This window comes from Nesoenas mayeri, assembly GCF_963082525.1.
Source record: "Nesoenas mayeri genome assembly, chromosome: 7".
Classification (NCBI taxonomy): Eukaryota; Metazoa; Chordata; class Aves; order Columbiformes; family Columbidae; genus Nesoenas; species Nesoenas mayeri.
The window spans coordinates 26,668,919-26,690,066 of record NC_137551.1 but is presented as its reverse complement, the minus strand read 5'-3'; the positions used below and the strand labels follow the sequence as shown (position 1 = coordinate 26,690,066).

The window sequence follows — 21,148 nt, the reverse complement described above, 5'->3', positions numbered from 1 at the left end:
TGTGCCCTTCTGTCTTCCCTGATACAGTTTCATCTGCCTGAAGTCATTGCGAGCCCAAGCACTATCTCTAAATACGATGACAAACATACTGACATCAGAATATTCCTCTTTGGTTGAAGAACAAATAAAATGAAACTCTGAAAATCTAACATTGTAAAAGAAAAATATGAAAATGGTATGATAAATAATAATATATGGAATGGTCATTACCTGTCTAAAGATGCAAAAGAATAATTGCATTTGTTTTAGTAGTTTAAAGCAGTTTATTTCTCATTCCTTCTAAGACAGATACTAAAGCATCCACACCCAAAGACAAGACATTTTGATGCATTTTAGTGTCTCAAGGTTACTCACATGATTTGTGCCTGACAAGTGAAGTTGGTGAGGGATTCATTCAAGTTCACTGCTGTTGGTGGAAGTCACTTGTAACCAGAACTATAATGTCATGTAGTGAGACATCTCCCCCAACCACACAACACATGGGGACTGGCTAGTAATACTGAGAACATCTGTTTGTCATAAGAGTAGCATACATAAAATTTTTTTTCATAATTAACCTTTTAAAGAAGCTGTGTTGGACATGAGAGGCTATTAAAAGCTAATCTGTTTAGTTCCCTCTTATTTCTTTTTAACTCTTCTAGCTTATTAAAACATGGAAGTTGTCCATAAAGTGAAGATTAAGCCAAGTGCCTAAACTTTGAGGGAGCAGGAATCTGAGCTTTCTAGCTAGTTAGTTGCTGTTTTGTAACTCGCTCAAGGCCAACTGTCCACCCCGGTCTTTTTAAACACGTATGTAGGTCATGCTTAGCCAGCTCCCACTGTGTTTGCTGTTCCACCCAGCACTGTTGCAGATTTCTTTGTATTTATTAAATTTCCAGTGAAACATACTCTCCTGACTAAAAATGATTCTTGCTGCAATATATTTCTAGACATATTTGGAAAAGTATTATGGAAGTGCTCTGTTGCAGACCTCACCTCATGTTGTTCATTGTCATTTTCTCACTCTGAGGTGTCATGAGCCATGTGTTGAGCTCTTCCTTAGTTGTATAATTCTGTGCGGTTTTTTTATTTTGTTGGTCATATTGGAAGAATATGATCTGTTCAAGTTTAATTCATGGCACAGAAAGCTTTTGAGATTTTGCACAAATAAAATAAAAACATTTCTCCCTCTCTGCATTCACTCCTCTTCTGTGTTACTCGAGAAGAGTGGGGATTTATGTTCTGGCCTTAGAATTAATTGACAAGAAAGGCAGCAAAACCGAGATCAGTTCTCTTGTAAAAATATAAAGGACTGTGAATTGTAGTGTGGAGCATATCATGGTTCTGTGACTCCTTTTATGCACGCGCAGCAGTTTGTTCTTCCTTGCAATAAAACACATTTTTCTCTTATCCAGCATAAATTGTAGAGCTCAAAAAGAAAATAAATACTGTCATCAGTGAGAGCCTTCTGCTGTGGCCAAGCAGCAGGTCTTAATCTTCGAGGAAGAATTCATTAGGGAGGAAATGTTCTTCATCGTTTCCCTTAAACAGCACCTCACGTCCATTTTTCCAAAGGCATGGATCTGTGCCAGGCTAAGCTTGTTTTTTCATCAGGAAAGGAAGATGAAGGCAAGAGAAAGGCAGTGTCCTGTGTAAGGAGATGCTCTGGCTGCAGACAGGTGTGAGGCTGGGCAGGTGGGTTTAGGCAATACCTGGTTTAGGCAATACCCAGTTTAGGCAATACCCGCCTCTGACGCTCAGCACGAGGAATGGAGCGAGTGTTCTCACACTGTGCCTGCAGTTTGATTTGTCTTACTGCCCAGTGCTGTTAAATTTTTAGATCAGTTTCATTTTTAACTTAAGTGCTCCTAATTAAAACTATTATTTCCTGAAAGGAAAAAGACAGAATAAGGGGAAGGGAAAGTGTGATTTCTTCTGTTTCTTGCAAGTGGAAAAAATATTCTAGATTAAAACTTCCTGCCTAAAAATGTAGATTGAGTTTAGTTTTGCTCTTATTCTGACTTTATTTCACTGTTTGTAATCTGGAAGCTTCTTTGACTTTTGTTTTTCTAGATGAGCTGTAAAAAACTTGTCATCTCATCATTTCCTGTGGAGACCAGAGGATCTTTTCACTCAGGTTGTTAAGGTTCTTAGGATCTTACTGTTGGTTTGCCTTATAGTCATTTGAAACAGCTCTTGTCATTCCTCTGTAACACACCGTCTGTGGAGCCGTTACATTTGTGTAGCAACAGGCACATTTGATCGGTGTTCTTGAAATCAGGCTGAGTGTACCTTTGATTGGGATCTAAGCGCAGCTTTGAAATGGGCTAAGTCTGCAGCTTCTGAGAAGCACCTGACTCTTCTCAGAAACTATTGTGGTGATTTAATCTCAAATCTTTAGTTTCTAGGATACTGCAGATATTTACAACTTTGAGTAAGCCCCCTGAATTAAGCTGGTCACCTTCTGGGAGTAAATATTTGTATGTATCTACTTAGCCTATTGTGTCTAGGGGGGCACCGTGCATGGGAGATGTCTTCCTTTATCGGGATTTAAAGTTGAGGCCCCGAGTGCCTACAAAATAACCCAATATCTGGCTGGGTTTTCATGAGAGAAGTGAAATTAGTTCCAGGGGGTTTTTTTGCCACTGTTTAGTCTCCCATTTAATCTGCCAAAGCATATCCAAATTTAAATCAATTAAAATGTTGTTTCCTGTCCTGAATATGTTGTGTAATAGCCTTCTTTAGCTTTTTAAAATATTTTCTCTGCTTCACTCCAGCACTGGTGGGTGAAGAAATTACTATGTCAAATCAGTCAGTAGGATGCCTTGAAATCTCCCAGGTCTGGTGCACTGTTAGGGCATGATTAGACCCTGCCACACAGGGTTTCTAGGTCTTAGGCAGTATTTACAAGTTGATGGAGAAAGAGAGATCTTCACCGGCTGTTACCAAGAGGGGGCTGGTGTAGTAATTTTCATCTTTTAGTCATAAGACTTATTTTGGAACAAAAATATTCTAATAGATGTTGTTTGTTTCATTGGCTTTGGTAAACTTTTCCAGATCTTCAGTATCAACATGTGCTGGTTTTTTTGTCGGTTTTGTTTGTTTGTTTTTCAGCCTGGGGGTTCAGTTTGTAAATACTCTGAAAGCAAGCAATGAAAAAATATCAGAGCCTTAGAAATTTTTGCATAGTTTTCTGTCAGTTTGGTGTCGTCATCATCTAAACATAGGCAGACTGGACTGGAAGAGATCTCCTGAGTCTCAGCTCCCTTGTTTTTGCTGTTCACAGGCACTGTCGTATTACCCTATTTATACGTGCATTCAGCTCTGTCTTAGTGCTCGGTGTTTGTCCTGATTTGGGAAACTGCTCCCATGGTTGCAATTCTGAAACGCTCTTCTGAGCATCTTTAAATTTCCTTTCTTGTTCCTGTCTTGTCCAAAAGGACAGAAAACTATGATCTGGGAGCTAAGCGTACAGGCAAAAAAAACCCCTCAGTCTCCCCCAGGTGGGACAAAAAAATGTTGCTAGTGTCTCCTGGAGGTATGTTATTCCTTCTTAGAGCTCTCTGCTTTCAGAAACAAACTGCACAAATATATCAGAAATCATGTGCTAGAATTACCTAATAAATAAAGTTTTCTGGTACCAGCAGCAAAAGACCACAATCATCTTCATTATAAAGAGTATGAGATTGTTTAGTACCAAATAGCATTCCGCATTGGACTCTTGTGAATCAGAGCTGTCTTGATGTTAAAAGACAAACAAACACGGATTCAGACTGCAGATTCGGGTAATTTGCTCCACCTACTCAAAAGCTGGCTGTTTCAGGAGTGAATTTTAGTGATTTACGGTCCCATCTCATATTTTCAAAAGTCAGTTCTTTACTAGTTTCCATTTTTTTTCTTCCCATCACTTTGTCTTGTTTAGGTAATACATAAATCTATCAGAAAAGAGCGTCATCTTTAACCTCCGAGGCCCCTTGGTGACAAGCACCATTGTCAAAGTCAGGCACTTTGCCAGGAAACTGTGACTCCCAGAGAGAGTGTGCAAGGTTAGGGGGAAAGGATACTATTGCCAGAGAAACTGTATTCCAAGTGGATTTGTGTGGAACAACAACGATATCCAGTGACTGGTTAAATTAGCCACAGATGTGTTTTCTAGAACACTGTCCAAGAAGATATACAGTACTTTAAGGCTCGGTTCAGACATAATGATCTTCTGAAGCCAAATCAGATCCAAGCAAAATTGCATCGGTGCTAGGGAAGCTTTAAAGGAATTGTGTAATGTGATTCAGACAAGCAGATGAATCAGCCTGCTGCGAACTAAACAAGGAGCACATCGGGGAGAGATGAGGTAAGGCGACTTGCAGAGAAGTGTGATAGTTTGATGTGAGCAGTTTGCTGTTAAAATCCGAGCTGCGGCGGGTCGAGACAGGCAGTTAAAGGGGCAGGTCATGCCAGCCACCTACCCAGAACGCGTGTGCGGAGGAGAATCTCCTGGTGGTTTCTTTCAGCTTTTCAGAATGTATGAGTGCTTGGTTTTGCACTTGCCGTCTCCATTACTTTATCTCTGTCCCTGTGCCGCTCCTCCTACACGACAGTGCTGCCGATTTCAGTTTTTAAGAGGATAATTACTCCACTGAGGGCAATGTACTTAATAAATATTTGGTGAATTTTCACGTATCAGAGTACAGTTGAAGGCTCTGGGACTTTTCTCATACAGGAGAATTTTGTCTTGGCAGCACAGCTCGAGCAGTATGTGGAATTTCTGTCCGAGATCGGTGTCGAGAAGCTCAGCTTCCATCCTGCAGCTGAGTTCTCACTCTAGTCCTTAAAGTTCAGATAAGACAGACAGTGGAAAGAAGTCCTGTTGAATTACAGATCTGCTATGTGGTTTAAAGTTCTGGGGAAACATAAGCAGCTTAGTTACTGTAGTAGTTGGAACAGGGAGCAAGAAAGGCTTTTGTTGTGTTCTCTGACCTACTTCTTTACCATGTTATTTACTTGAACTAAATTGAATATGGTGTATTAAAACATTGTAATCAAATAAGAGCCTGGAAGTATTCAGCTTAGATTCTCGTTGCAATAAGCTTTTATAGTAAAAGTGGAATTTAAAAAATAGCAGTTTTGTTGAGGAGTTGCAGGGAATTTATAAATAAAAAGAAAAATTTTCAATGCAGAAATAGCATATTCTTGTGGATTAAAATTTATCTCAGTCACTTTTTCAAAGCTTTATTACATGTTTTTAATACTGTTGGTGTAAATATGGAAATAGATCTGTTTAGGTTTGCATGGAACTTCTAGTTCTAGTTCCAAAGAGGGCTCAAATGCTGTGAGTTTATTCACAGAAATGTTATTTTCTTTTTCTTTCCTTGTTGCTTCTTGGTAATAATGTGTTTTAATCAAGCAAATTGTATTGCTTCCCATCCTCTGCTTCCAGACTCCTCTCACTTAAGCTCTGAATTCTGCTTCAGGAGATTTTGCACTTCTATTCTTAGGAATTTTTGCAGGTCACATGCAAAGCCATGTGTGTGCATACATGTGTTATGTCTTTAGACAGTGTACCAATAATTAGAATAACCCTGCAAAGTCATGGCTTTGCTTGAGGAGAACTTATGGCAAAAAATGAAACAAGCCTCCGCTTTCAGGTATATTTTCTGATTTTGACCTGTGAGAGCCAGACATCTTGACAGCTCACAGAATATCCTTGTTCTAAAATGTGATTATTTTGAAAATGCTCATACCTATGGCTTTATTTCTACTCTCTTTACAGGGTCTTTGTAAACAGAAGTTTAGCCATGGAAAAGATAAAGTGCTTTGGTTTTGATATGGATTACACACTTGCTGGTGAGTATCTTTTTTTTTTGTCATTGGCTTAGTTTGGAATATTGCCTATTGTTGAGCAAAAAACAGTTTCTGCTTGAGCTACTCCAGTTAGCAGATGCTTCTTCTATTAGCAAATAAATCATTCACTGTTCATTGCACTTTCATTTTAGATGTTTCCCTTACATTTGTTATCTGCAAGCTGTATTTGGTCACAAGCTGCGTTGCTGTTGTACAGTTTCAAGTGATTATGGGTGTCAAGGAAACCAAAGCTTAATAAGTCTAATTGCTTCCTTAGATTCCACTATATTTTGATGTTGCCCTCAGTGCAAATTGGGCTTTGAATAACGATGTGTTTTCTTTTATGCTTAGTGCATATGGCGGGCTACACAAATTCATTCAGAAAGCTTTGCCCATTCTTTATGGCACGTAGACTGTGGGAGGTTGCATAAGACCTTTTAGTTTCATAAAAATGTTTGCATGACTTCTCCATCTTTGAAATGCACTACAGGCAAGTTCTCTGAGACTTTTGTTGAGTGGAGAGACTAAAGTTACTGTTTTCTATGTAATCAGGCTTGCATGATGTTACATATTTTAAGGAAGAGATAAAAATCCCACTTCCTCTTCCCTACGTTATAGTATCATACAGGCTGTTACTGAGGATGTCATGTACAATCCTGCCTTCTTTCTCATTACGACTTCTAAGGTTGTGGATAAAAAGTTCCTATCACCCTTGATATTTCAGTATATAATTGTTGTGGATATATACAAACTGAGAAAATGTGAGGTGGAGTGTCGGGTTCACCTGTCAGGTTAATGCAGTGTGTCAATTATGGTCACCTAGTTACTGTGTACTGAGAAGGAATGAGAGATGAGTAACATGGTTGGGGACAGTGTGAGGGTCACAGGAGCCGGGGTCGGTGGCCAAGGAAAAGGCAGGAAGGTTTCCATGTGCTCATGGTTCAACGCAGTGCAGCAGGGAGCAGTTTTGGAGGCTGTGGCAGGTAGTTGCAGTTTATATTTAGATCACTTGGTTTTGTTCTTTTAAGCAGTTATCTATGAGGTGGTAGTTATATATAAAATGTTTGGTTGTTCAACGCCTTATTTATACATCTGTTTAAAGTTCCTGCCGCTTTTAAAGTCATGAAGTGTATCATTGTTAATCTGCTGGATCTGACTGCAGGCGCGTGCTTTTGGTGTTTGCGTTTCCCAGCTGGGACAGCCTTGTGGCAGAACCTTTAAGGAGCGTCAAACAGTTGTTCAAGAACAAATACTTAAAAAAAAAAGAAAAGGTTGTGGGTTTCACTTCCATAAAGGAAAAACAACTTCTGTGCCTTTTGCAAACTGGCAGCATTTCCCAAGGACTCAAGTGATCCCAGTGGGTCTGGCGTGGAGCATGCAGCATGTTGCTAATTTTCATCCTAGCAGAAGGAGAGCTTCAGCACTATCCTCACTCCTCCGACTGTTCATTTTACTCAAGTGTTGCTTGTTCCAGTAAACACAGAGCAAATGTGTTGTTATCCACAAAATGATGCTTGGTTTGATGAGAGGAAAAAATATGAATGTTTCAAGCATTCTGAAGCAGTTCTCAGGGACATGAAAACCTGGACCTTCCAAGTCTGGAAGATCACAGTGCTATGGTTAAGCAGGCGAAGTTGGTGCATTCAGGGGAGTTGAGTGACAGGGTATGGTGCAGAAAATGAAATTGAGATGTAGTCAGAGCAGAAAACTGGAAGTCTGGACCACTCTTGGGTAAGCTGCTGTCCTATGACTTGCTCTGTGGTACAACAGAGATAATAGTTGCACATCATTTTACAAGAAATTGTGAGAATGTAATTAGGTTGGAAAGCCTTTTGCAGATGAAGAGCATTATGCCTGGTAAGTACTATTTCCCTTCCACTTGATTGGGAAATTTAACTTGCAAAATTACCTGTTTGTCATCTTATGTCTCAGAGGCATCCTTTCTTCTCCATGTGGGCTTTTGTTATCTGGCCATTATTTGCTACGTATAATTGTCACACACAAGAAAAAATACTTATTCATTGCAGGGGCTTTAAAGAGCATAGTGTTAGAATACGATTATTATAGTTAACTAATTGAAAATTATAATGAAGAAGTGGGGCAAGCGAAGTGTATGTTAGTATGTAGTAATGCATTCATTAGACCCTGTTGTGTTTTCTGTCTGGGCACATTGTTCCTTATACACTGTTTCACATGGACACACTACTGTCTAGAGTTTAAAAAAATAATATTAAAAAACCCCTAAAAGCTAGTTTATCTGTAGTTTAACATCTAGAAATGGTATCTAAATGGTATCTGTATACCAGATAATGCAAGCTGAGCAGAAGTCCTTTGGAGGCCATTCAAGACATGTAAATAGACCAAGGAAGAAGAACAGAAGCATCCCGAGTGTCACCAGCTCCTCATCTGGTCTTCTGCATTTGTACTTTCAGTTATTGCTAACTCACGTTTCTGTAAAGTTGTTTAAAAATATCCCAAACACAATCTTCGTATTTAATGACTGAAGGCAGTCAGAGCCATTAACCCTGCCAAAAACTGCATCCCATGTCCTTTCCCCAGTCCGTTGTGAACTTTCACATCAGAAATAAACTGATGACATTCATCTCATAGCTGACAGTCATATACTTTGACATCTCAGAAGAAGAATGATTTTTTTTTACCTGTCTTGTGAAGGTAAGGCTGCAATGTCAGTGAAAGAAAACATATTGTCACTCTTTTCTCCTTCTTCCCAAATCAGTGGCCACTGCTAGTGCCCAAAGTCTCGCTTAGGAGGTAGTTCAATACCAGAGAAGTCAGAATCACTTTACTTATTTTGAACTTCAGAAGCCTGAGACAGTTTTGTTCTTGTAAGGACACAAACCTACTTACAATAACACTGTTTTCTGTCTAGAATAATCTAAATTTGGTAGGGACATGGCATTTTCATTTTGAAGTACATTGTAACAGCTACTACACACATGCTGCAGTGATCGTGTTTTCTCCTACTAGCCTGACTGAGAATATCAGCTTGCCAACTGACAGCCGTTTTAGTATCATCATGTTACATTGCACGTAAAATATAATTCCGTGCATTTGTTTTACAGAGTAGTATTTCTTAGTCTTATTAAAGGACTACTTAACTCAGAAATGAAAAAATTCAAGGCTGTCTGGTATAGCATTGCCACAGTGATTTTGTCTGCTGTCAAGTCAAAATTAGGTTAAACTTTGAATTCTTTTTAATAATTTCTGTTTTTCTGATTGTGTTTCTCTCTTTCCTTGCATAGGGTTGAGAAATACTGTTAATGGGTGGATTGGGTGAGCAAAGTCTTTTTGTCTTGAATAAAAGAGCCTGAAGGTTTTAGCCTTCTCTTCTGAGAAGTTATGGATCTTAAATTGCTGGATTTGTAGTTGTTGAGGTTACATACAGCTAGTGTTAATTCAACTGCTAGGAGCTCAAAATAAAATGAAAGCAAATTGAAATAACTCTAAGCTTTTAGATTCCTTGTTTTCCCATCAAGGATTGCTGTTGCATCCTCATGAGGTGAATGAGATTTCCTACATGTATAGATGCTCCAATGTTTCCCTAAGTTTATGTGCTGGATCCACTAATAATAGAGGCTCAGAAATCTGTGTTGTATGTGAAGCTGGCTGTTCCCTTCCTATTCAGTCTGTTTGGTTTGCTTGTGTTAGAGAATCACATTTAGTACCTAAAAGAATGTTTCTTTTAAACCAGGTGCTATCAGGAGGAAAGTCAAAGGAGCAGGAAGAACAGCAGGGTTTGGCTGTGGTTTGTGTGCATAGTTAAAACAGTTGCTGCTTAAAATCCAGGAGGGTTTGACGCAAGCAAGAGTCATCATCTATTTCAGCCCTTGCCGTTAGCAGAGGTTAAGGCAAGTTTCAGTGATGTTACGCAGCTGTTGCCCCAGCAGCCCTTCACTCTCTGCCGCTGACCTTGCTGCCTACCAGGGCTCCCTTGCTCCTTGGAGAGTGGCAGCATTATGGCAGCTCTGGGATCTGCAGGTACCCATGAAGGGCTGCACTTGCCGTCAGGGCAGAACTGGGAATTTTTGAAAAAAATCCTGTTTAAATCCTTAAGTTAGCGAGCTTAAGGGTCCTTTTGTAGTGCATTTTTGTTTGCTAAACATCGGTTTCTTTTATTATCCAAATGATTCATCTCTGCTTATTCATCCTTTCATACTTGCTAGAAGACAAATAGTCAGTAACAATTCTTGTCTGCCTTCTTGTTTTACTAGTGCTGTCAAAACTGCCCATGCTTTGGTAGAGAAAAATGTTGCATGTAATCCAGAAGATTCATAGCCTTTGTTTTGTGTTTACTGCAAACTGCAGGAAGAATGATAAAGGTATGTCAGCAGGGAGTCTGTAATGCTCACCTGAAGCCAGGAGTCTGTGAGGCCCCTTGGAAATTGAGCAGGGAGAAATCGATTTCACACAGCATTTTATTTGGCTGCTTCCCTCTCAGTGTGAGCTACACTTGTAATTACTAGCTCTGGATCAAAGTAATGCAGGAGGCCTTGGCATTACTAGGTCTTAAATGGGACAGGTTGCACAAGGAGGTGATGGATAGATGTCCCTTGACAGGAGCAGGGCTAAAGCAGTTCTCAAACTGGATGTAATTTCACACCATGCCACTGGCAGATGGAGAGGGAATTAGTAAGAATTACAAACTCAATTGTGCTTGGAAAGATTCTTCTGTGACTACCCTCCTTCTCCAAAAGTTCAGCCTTGTTGAAAGTTTTATTTTCTATCTCTGAGATAGATAAGATGTGATATCAGTAGGCAGGATGCTTTCATTTGGAATGCTTTTCCTGTACTTCAATCACTGCTGCTTCTATGTTCTGCAGAAATCAATAATAAAACCATCATTGGCTGCTGAAAACTGTTTCAATAACAAAGGAGAAATGAGGCTTGAAAAATACTGGTTTTATTGTATGCAAATATGATTAATGCAACATAATCTGATTGGAATATAGCTGGTGTACTGGAAACATTGCCAACTTAATGCCACCATTTAGTGCACCGTAAAGATTTTATTGCAAAATTGCTTATGCTTTCAGCTGCAGCATTTCCCTTCTCATCACATGGGAAAAGACACAGGAAGGACAGCTTGTCTTTCCCAATTTACTCTGAAATGTAACATGCATAAACAGGTTTTGCCCCTTCCTCAAGTGGCTTATTGTGTCTAAGCCATCCTTACCGTTCAGAGGAGAGGGAAGTTTTACACACCCACATCTTATTTTTGAAATGCGTTTCTTCAGCTATTAACTCTGGAGAAGATACATTCAACCAGAAGGCAGGATTTGCTTGTTGCTGCATGTAATCTAGGAGGAAATGTGGCAGCTGAATTGAGAACTGGTTCAATTGATCTGGTATTTTTACTGTAGCTGAGTTCTGTCAGTTTTCTGTGTTTCAGTTTACACAGCTCAGAAATGGGACTCATGAATGTGTACCTTCTATAAAAAATTTCTGGATTACACAGATGAGAGACAAAGTATAAACATGGGAGTTTTATATAGGAAAGGTTGAACTGAATACTTTAAAAAGCTCCTGAGCTCATAATGTAAGCAACTACGAAGAAATATTTGTTCTTCTGTTTAGAAACTGTTGTTGTATGTTTATTGGCAATGGGCTCTAATACAAATGTGCTCTCCTCTAAGTACAAAAGGCTCTCCTGCTTACGTTAAAGGTTTGTCTTCAGTTTCATCATGATGTAAGGACTACAGGCTTTGAGGCTTTTCTGAGGAGATACTAAGCAGTTCTGCTTCTTTCCCAGTTCTCTGGAAAATACAGTTCTTTGTGTTATATAGAAATAGTATGATGACCAAAGAGGGGGGTTGGTAGAGTGGCAACGGTAGCCTTTGAACTGTCCTAGCAAAAAATGAGAGATGCATTGATCATTGCACATCTGCTGTCTGCGTTTTCACATTTGCACGTTCCCAGTTAAACAGGTGCAGATTTTGCAGATTTCAGAGGCTGTTTTAGCCACTAGTGTTTTAAAGCTAAAGGCAGATATAGAAGCTGAGTTGTTCCTGCTATGCTTTGAGCTGGATGTTTTTTCAAATACCAGTGCAGTGCTTGAGTGGATATTGTCCCTGCTCTCTTTGTGTTGCTGCTCTTCGGAGTTTGGCCATTTAAAGCTGTGTAATGAGCAAACCGAGGTCTGGAGCTGTGGGATCTCACATGCTGGCGCTGGGAATGAGGAGTGGAGAAAACATGTGTTGCTTGCTCCGTCCCAGTAAATCACGGACTGACAAACTGCTAATCTGCTGTCTGTGGGTTCTTGTAGAATCAGAGTGTTAGACAGAAGCTGCTGAAAGAACAAGTCTTCACAGTGTAAAGGAAGTTTCAAAAGATGCTATATTCTGTTTTCTTGCTCTTAAAAACATGAGAATAACACCAGACTAGGTCAGCAGGCTGTTAGTATACCAATGGCCAGTTCTTGTCTTTGCCAGATGGATGGATGGAAATATGGAGGTATTTTTCACTGTAATAGACCCCCTTATCTAGTAATCTTAATACCACAACAGAAGTACTATTAAATTGCAAATACCCCTGTGATAATGGGAACAGCTTCCTTTGTAGGAGGAACCAAAGCTGAGTGTACAGAAGGCTTTAGCTCTGAGATCACGTGTGCTATTGCTTTGTGAATGCCTTATTTTAGCATACTACACAAAACTTATGTATGTGGTTTATTGACAGCCTGAGTACTTGTGCTACATATAAGCCCAGGTGCACACTGTTAAACAAATGTGTAGCTTTTGAGGCCCAGTATCTTGAGTGAATATGGAAAGAAATAAGAAGCTGGGTCTGTTTGGACACTAATGCACCTAAGTAGTGCCTTAGATATAGTGTATAAATGGCTGCTATACCTTTAAGTAATTTTATTTTTATTTCTACATGCTAGCAAATTATGCTTGAGCTTGAAGCACATGTGACTGTTTCTTCCCTGTTCAGAAATCTTCATTGAAGAACTAAGCTGATATTTTGGCACAGTAGTTTGTTTCCATGGAAATGCAGGGATATTTCCAGTATGGGATTATGAGTCCCAGTGGGCTGTATCTGAGAGAGGTAAATTGTGAAGGCCACCTGTAAGCACAAAAAAAAGATTCTCTTGTGTCAGGGAAACTGTAAAAAATTCCCCTAAAAGAAACAGGTGACCATGTAGTCGTCTTTAAAATATTATTCCAGTGCAAAGTAATGTTATGCCACTATTAAAACAGCCAAACTGAAGTTTCCTTGAAATACAGAGTCTGTCTGAATTGCTTCTCTCAACATGCAAAATGTGACCTCAGTGCTGTTGTTGTTACCTCAAGCCATGCATTTTTATTCAGCAGAAGAAGTTGTTCCAACACTAAGCTCTGTTTTGCCAGCCTCTGAGGCATATCCAAACAGCCTAAATCTTTGTTACATCGAAGACAAACAAAGTGCAGCAGCAGCAAGCTAAAAATATCTGGAATTTACCAATGAGAGCACTAATAAGTCTGCTTTGGGAAGAGTTAAAGCTGGTGATACTTGACAACACTCTTTTCTTAAACAACTAGGAATGCAACACTAAACCTGAAGTGAACATCCAGCAATTCAGAGCCAAGCTGAACATACAATTCTGTTTCAGTCCTTGAAGCAACAACAAATCCTGTCTTTACAGATCATTTTAGCATGCAGAGTAGGAGAATAGGAGCTGATACGGTTCCAGGTTAGAGGTTTTAGAGCTGAAAGCTGTGCTGTGCACTTGGGGATGTTTGCAGGAGCGTTAGAGGTAAGGAATTTTCCATCGGCCTTAGGCTGCAGAGTGGGTGCATATCTGCTTCGTGGGCACTGCTGCAGCTGGGGACTGTGGAGTCTTTGTGCTTCTTCATAGGTGTTTGCTGGTTTCCACCCAAAAACCTGTATTTGTCATTGTCAGAAAAGGGTGCTGAAGAACCACTGAAGCACTGATCCAAAAGATTCAACCTTCTGATGATTAGTGACTCTTGCCTTTCTTCCTGTTATCAGATTTACTGTCAAAAACATCTGTGGCCACAAGAGGCTTAATGCAAGATGTGGCTGTTCACGCATGGCAGAGCAGCTTGTGTGTTAAGCATATGAAAATATCCTGGGATGCACCTGGAGGTTTTGTCAAGGTCTTGTTTGCTCATCACTACAAATACATAGCTTCTAGTGAAATAGAAAAGGTACATTAAATAGGTACATTAAATATCAAAGTGTGCTTAAAGCTCAGCTTTATCTTAGTGCACAGAATACTTCTGTGTTTGAAAAGGTTTCTTTGGGTAAATTAAAATTACAATCAACATGGCAGCAGTTTCTTCTCATTTCAGATAGAAAAACTGAATCAATTCAAAGAAATAAAGCATACTGTTGCTACCGATTTTATTTGGTTGGTACTATGAAAATTCAAATTCTATAGTTCTGCTTTGCATGATACCCAAGAGTCAGGAGGACTGGGGTCTGCTCCTGGCTGTTTGTCAACTTGTTTTGACCTTACACAAATCATTTATGGTCACAGTTCAGGCGAGTCAATAAACAAATGGCAAGTCAGTGATTCACCACATTTCTAATTGAAAACATATGAGTTGTCCCGTGGGTTTCATTAGGATTTCTTGTGGTTACAATTAGGCACGTTTACCACTTCGTCAGTTCGTTTACAGGCACTAAGCTCCCAGGTGGGCACAGCACAGACATGCGTGACTCCATTGCCCTGCATGCAGGGGGGCACTTAGCAGCGTGGGCAGAGATGAACTGAAACCAGGGCTGTATGCAAACAGGGCTTTAACCAGGAGTGTCCTTTTTTCCCTTCGTGTCCAGCAAGGATGCTGTGAAATGTCTGCAGTAGCCATGACAGAAATTGAGGTAACACTTGACAGGTCTTTGGAAAGAGAAATGCAAGGCAAGGGAGCTGGAGGCTTATGCCTAACCCTGTTCCTGGGACGGTCAGGCCAGCTGAGTGTGTTTGTATGGAGGCTCCCACAGTGCAGTTACCTCTGCAGAGTTTCCAGTTCTCATGGAAAAGAAAATCATCTGCTGTGTTTCCCGCATGAAGTGGCAGCACCCTGCCAGGCTGTGCAGGCTGGGAGTGAGTCTGGGCTCCCATCAGAGCTGAGCAGTCTGACTCCACTGTCAAAACCAAAGGAAAGCTAACACCCAGGTGTGAAACTTAAACGTGACATTTCAGATTACTTCCTGTGGAAGTGGTGAATTACTTTAACATAGAGAGCAGCACAGCTTGAAACGTTACCGTTTTGCTTTCATTATGTTTCAGTGATAGTGCCTGACAACACCTTCCCTGGTTAGAAAAGACCCCATAACACAGGAGCTGAAGTCATTAGTATTCTAGAGTATAAATCCCCTTATTTTCTAATCAATGAAAACTGGCTTAGCTCTGTAATGGGTTTTAAAGATGAAACAATAGGTATTCTGAAAGGAGTGTTAGTATATAGGGGTCAGATAGCATTCTTCACTACCTGGTTACTTCTTTGAGGATCCCCAGACCTCTGGCACTATATCTGGGACAAACTTTCCTCAAGCTATGGCACTATGTGAAATGCCTGCCTAACAGTAGTATGTTTAATTGGTATGGTTGCTTCATTTGGGTTTATTTTTTAAATAAGTCCGGTGTCCCAAACACCTCTGGGACTGGTCACTCATTGCTTCCTTCTGGCTTCTCAGCTGGAGTTGCAGGTTGGGTGATCAGAAGCGTCATGGAATGAGTATTTGGTGTTTGTGTGAAATAGTGGTCTGGTTGGTCGTGGAGGGGTGACTGTCACAGACATCCTGATGGTAGCTGTCACTAAATGCGCAGCCTTGGGGCTATGTGCAGAGGAGATGTTGACAGAATGGAGAGCTCTGGAGATAAGAGCCATCTTATTTTGGGACACTAGCCTGGGATCTCATTTGATAGGCACAATACGTAGATACTTGTACTGTTCTAGGGGGCGGGGTTGTAAACAAAGATCTTGGCCTCAAGGCCTCAACTAAGCAGTTTTTGTCAGTACAACATTGATATAAATGTATTTCTAGTACACAGTTGCCTTATTTATTTGTGGTGCAATTCAGAATATGGATCAACATTTAAAATGAGCAGCATTTTGACCTTGCTGTTTGAGTCAGGTTTGTGTAATTTCAGAAATGTATTTGAACAAGCTTAATTATGTATGTTGTGCCTGAGATGTATATAAATCTGAATACTAGCTACGCACCTGTCCATATATGTCCCTAACTGCCTGATTTGCATGCCTTCCTCACTGGCGAATAAGCAGCAACTGAAAACCTATTTCTAGTTATTTTACTTTCATTTCTTCAAGACTTAAAACAAAGTAACTGGGCTGTATTTCCTGTGCTTCAGAGAAAAGGCTAAACCCCTTGCATTTATCTGTACACCTTTTGGCTTATCTGTCTTTGTGTGACCTCTGGAGAACCCAGATAGCAGGTAAAATATCTGAAGATTCAGTGTTTGTGAAAGCTTTTTGCAACCCTTTGGAGAAGGTCATCACCTCTAGTTTGAGAAATACTGATCTTATCTGAACACCTGAAAGTCAAAAGCTAATTAGTTTCATCTGCCAATGAAAACAGTATGGGTAGACAAAGGTGTTTGAATTCCCAAGAGACTCTCAGTGGCCAGGCCGAGGATGGGGAAGCCACAGTGTGGAAGGGCTCTCAGCACCTGCGTGGGGAAGGAGTCGAGCCGCTGTGTGCCCAGAGGATCAGAGCAGGCAACACACCAGCTGCAGAAGGGAGCTGCGCCTGACAAGTCCCCTGCCGATGCGGGGGGAGATCGGGGGCTCTGCAAGCACCTTCCCCTGGGTTGTTTTTGGCTTCTAGCAGGGAGGGAAGGCAGGCGAGGAGCTGGCAGATGGAAGGGATGAAACTCCTTCAGGAGGTACTAGGACGTCATCAGAAAGCACACTGTCAAGAGTGTGACAGATGGGGAAAAAATGAAGGCAGGGATGAATAAAACTTAAGGTCATCATTTAGTAGTCCTGGCCCTGCCTCTTCCCCCTAGAGGAACTGCTCACTGTGGGCTGCTGTTGTTGAGCAACCTCCCGAGCTCACCTTTCCCTTCCTAAACCAGGGCGCTGGCCATGAGGAGCTGCTTCCTCACAGCTGCCTCAGTGGAGTGTGAAACCCATGTCTTGACACTGTTCTCAATTCAGGGGTTTTACGAGCACCAAATCCATAGTGGTGGGAAATAAAATGGCTGGGCAGGGCTGGCTCGCAGACGTGCAGTCTGGGACCAGCAAATAGATCTCACAAAAGTGACGTGGCTGAAGCAGCACAAAAAGAGGGGGGTGGTTATTATACGTTTTAGCTCCTGCTTCTCTCCTGTGATCCATGACCAGCTTGTGAGAAGTGTTGACAAGCCCGGGAAGAAACCATGTTATATCTTCAATGAGAAGCTGCCCTGCTTGAATTTGAAATCTTTGTGTGTGCGGAGCAAGAACAAGGAAAGAAATGGGCAGCCCCTGAAGGGCTTTCTCCTCCTCACAGCTTAAACAGAGCCATCACATGCACTACAGCCTTCCCCAGCTATTTATTTTGAAACAAAACAGGCTTTAAACACTTAATTTCAGAGGAGCCTTCCAGGTGGTCTGCATACTTCTGTGCATCCTTTTTGCAACATAATTCCAACTCAACTTTGTATTTAGTGCAAATTGGACCTCTGAGTTACTCCTGATTACTCTGTGCACAGCTCTAAGTTGCAGAATAGGTCTGGTCTTCTTACTGTGTGTGCTTGCAAACCAGTGCACTGCAATACGGTACAGCATTATGTGCAGGTCTGGTACCAGTTTATACTGCAATGCTTTGCACATAAAAGCCCAAGCGTATGTGTTAAAGTATACAATTTAATTTAGACACGTTGTGTGAGGCTGACCTAGTGTGCAAGGCTCTCGCTGGGAGCACCTTCAGATGTAGGGCAAAATTCTCTTCTCAGATTCCCAGAGTAGCTCCTGACTCAGTCTCCCAAGTGTCCTATGCTAACGCATGCAGGTGTGTTGTGATGTGAAAGTCTGTGCCTTGAAAGGAGTAATCTGCCCCCGACTGAGGAATGGACAATAATGGCAAAGTCCCAAAAAGACCCTTTCTTGAGCCAGTTGCTCTGTGTCTGAGAGAAACTGAAGAGTTTTTGTCACTTGGGCAATGCACTTGTAACATCTTCCTCGTAATTATCACTGAGCTGATGATCTAAGACTGCTTTGTGGATATGAGGACAGAATTTTGCCTGCAGGTTGCACGACTGCCAACTGTGCCTCTTCTATAAATCAGTTGTAAGTGTATTTGGAATAGCTGCCAGGCCGGCTTCTGAGCTTACCAGAGGACAGAGCTCCAGCAGATACAATCCCACATGGCACAGAGCTGTTGCAGTTTTAAAATCAGTCTGATTTTTTTCTTTAACAGGGGAGCCCAGTGTAACTCCGTCAAGACTGGAGTGACACTCTGAATCTGCATCTGCCTCATGTGAGTTAAAATCCTGGCAGCAGCATTTTGCATAAGCTGGAGCCTCTGTAGAGATTTTTTTTTTTTTTTTTCCTTTTTTTCCTTTTCAGGAAGGCTATAAAATTGTTACTGTGTGTGTCTTGGCAGCAAAGGTAAAAATGTTCACACAAATGCATGAGAATTGCATACCTTACTGCACAACCCCTGCTCATTCCAGATCGGCTTCCCTCCTAGCACGTACCGTGTGAGGGATGCCCGCGCTCATCACAGACCTGAAGGCTTGCAATGTTCACTCCTGGGGTACTGCTATTTACCTTTCAATAGTATAATGTTAAGCCAAGTTATGATATTAAGGGGAGGCTGAAATGCTGTCAACAGGCTTCTGAGTTTTTTTTAAAGATTCGGTTGTTTTCTTTCCATCCTGGTTGCATAATCCGTGAGTGCTGGGTGTCGACTGCCCTGCATCACCGAAGCATTTGCCTGTGTTGGAACACGGACTATTGAAGTATCATGGTCCTCTGGAGCTGAGGACTTGGCCCAGGGACAGAGACATGGACATCAAGTAGTAGAAAGAGAAAAATCAGAATAAGATGTAAATTGTGCCTTGGTCTTACTGTCATCCCATGTGCGAGTCATCCTGGGTAAGGACGCTCTGAAAATGGGTTTGTGGTTCTGCCTGCTCAGCTGTCACAGAGCTGGGGGTGCCTGTAGAGGGGGAAAGAGCTGAGCGTGGGAGATGCTGCATGGCAAATAGCTGAGTTCATGGCATTGCCGTGACATACAAATTATCTCCAGTTGTGCCCTCAGCAACCAGGTCTGAGGGAGGGTGTTTGTCCCAGGAAGATTTTAAATTCTTTTTCATCATGCAGCTGCAGATCCGTCCTCTACTCTTTTTTTCTCACGGATGCCTGAAGTAAATAAGATACAAGAGAGAGTGGCCAGTGCTGTGTACAATATTGAAATACATTTTTTTGTGTAGTAATGCATATAAATAGGATCTTCCCTGAACGTGCTGCCGCAGTTGCAGCAGTGTTAGCCTGTTCATACTTGATCTGGAGGAGGTGGATCGTTTGTTTGCCTTGAAGCTGATGTTACTCAAACAGACATTTGTGCAGCTTATGAGAAATGTCAGTGGGTTGTGACTCGTACCCATTGGTGCAGCACGTGCTGTGGTGTCAGGTGCTCTTAAGGTGGGCTCATTGAGCTCTCAGTCTGTGTCCAGCTGTATGTCTAATTAAAGGAAAGTTTCTCTCGAACAGTAAGTATGATGGTAACTCAACAATGTTTATTGTCCCTTTCCTGTATCCAGGAGTCCAGTTTCTCGAGTCTCTGTTTAGTTTGTGTATCAAGGAGAAGGCTCTTGTTTTTCAGATATTGTGGAGTGGTAGAAAAATAGGGAAGAGCCCTGAGGCATGAATGGACTAGTAGTTTGGTTTTATTCAAAGACAAGTCAGGAAAGCAAAATCTGGAGCTTGAGAGGTAAGGGGAATAGTTGCCCTCCAAAAAGAAAACATTCAGGTGAACGCTGTTGTAGTACTTTCTCAACAGAGACTTGAGATGATGAAGGCTAAGGTTGATACCTGTTCTTCAGCTTTTTTCCTACTGGTGCTTCAGCTTATTGCCTTAGAGAGTTGAAAGGAGGTCTGTAGTGATAAATCTAAGACAGAGGGGCAAACACAGAAAGGAGGAAACTGAGTGAGGGCATTTTGTGAGCAGCTGGCCACATGTCCCACCACAGCCATTCTCTGGTGGAGTGTGAACAAGATGCACAGGTTGTTTAACAGAAAGCTCTACAATTTCCTTGGAAAGGTTCTGCTGGAGTTGTTGATGAACGACTTCTGCTTGTCCAGAGGAGATGCCAATGTGCTCCTTGAAATTCTTTGTGTCTGGGCAGCATCCCCATGGTTGGTGAGTTGCTGAAGAGCAGGGTTTCCTTGGATAAATGTTTTGTTTCAGAGTGACGTTTTGTGGATAGATTGATAGCATGGTCAAATTTTCTGGAAGCTAATAAGGAGGAGTTCAGCAGCGCAGGGGAATGGAGGCTGTTTCACGTAACAGAGAGATTTGCATCACTTTTGCTTTCTGAGAGTATGTATGGATGTGTTTATTACTGTTTTCTCTGGAAAGTACCTTTACTGTCCTGCATCAGAGGAATTCCTTTTCCAGGTGGTGCTCTGGTGTCACTCTCACAGTATTGTTCATCACCTAACTGCCTTTTGCTCCCTCCAACTCCAGCTCACTCCCCAGAATTGCCTTGTTAGCCACTGCTTTCTTCATTAGCTGTAATTTTGATTGCTTATTCCTATCAGTTGCTCAATCAACCCTTCCTCTGCTAAAGGACAGAAAAGACTACATGCGTTCAATCTTGTATCCTGTTGTTGATGTTTGCCATCGCTATAATAATCCTTGAAGATTTTGTTAACTGTTTTATTGGTTTTAGTAATCTGATTAAGAAAATTAAAGGTTTGCTTATTACATTTTTAATGGCGCTAGTTGAATGGGGAATATTAATTCTTAGGATTCTGGTGCTTTTTAGATTATTAAGAGATATGGGAGCCCTCTATCATAGTTACTATAATCTGAGTCTTTTGACAGTCTCGTTTATTCTATTGTCCTTGCCTTTTTAGTATTTTTGTAATATTTTATGTATTTGTTTTCTCCTCTCAGATTGATCTTCTATATTGCACAGTGTATATATGGTGGTGATTACTTGGGCAGTATAGACAATGTGTATTAATATATATATATTGAGGCCCATAGATGTGCCAGATCTCTCTCAGGAAAAACAGTGTGTCTTCTAATGAGCTTACTGTGTAGTTTGCACATTTTTGTATTTTGCTCAGCTAAATTTGAAATATTCAAGTGTTTGAGACAGTTGGGCTTTACAAAACCTATGGTAACCCTC

The 21,148-nt window shown here is 41.1% G+C and overlaps 1 protein-coding gene across 1 annotated transcript in view; it reads left to right on the top strand.

The window, feature by feature from the left end:
* NT5C2 (5'-nucleotidase, cytosolic II) overlaps positions 1-21,148 on the top strand; it is a 62,164-nt gene that overhangs the window by 25,972 nt on the left and 15,044 nt on the right. Inside the window, exon 3 of the mRNA XM_080347652.1 lies at positions 5,747-5,820. Coding sequence (XP_080203778.1) covers positions 5,747-5,820 — 74 coding nt within the window. The remainder of the gene's footprint in view (positions 1-5,746; positions 5,821-21,148) is intronic.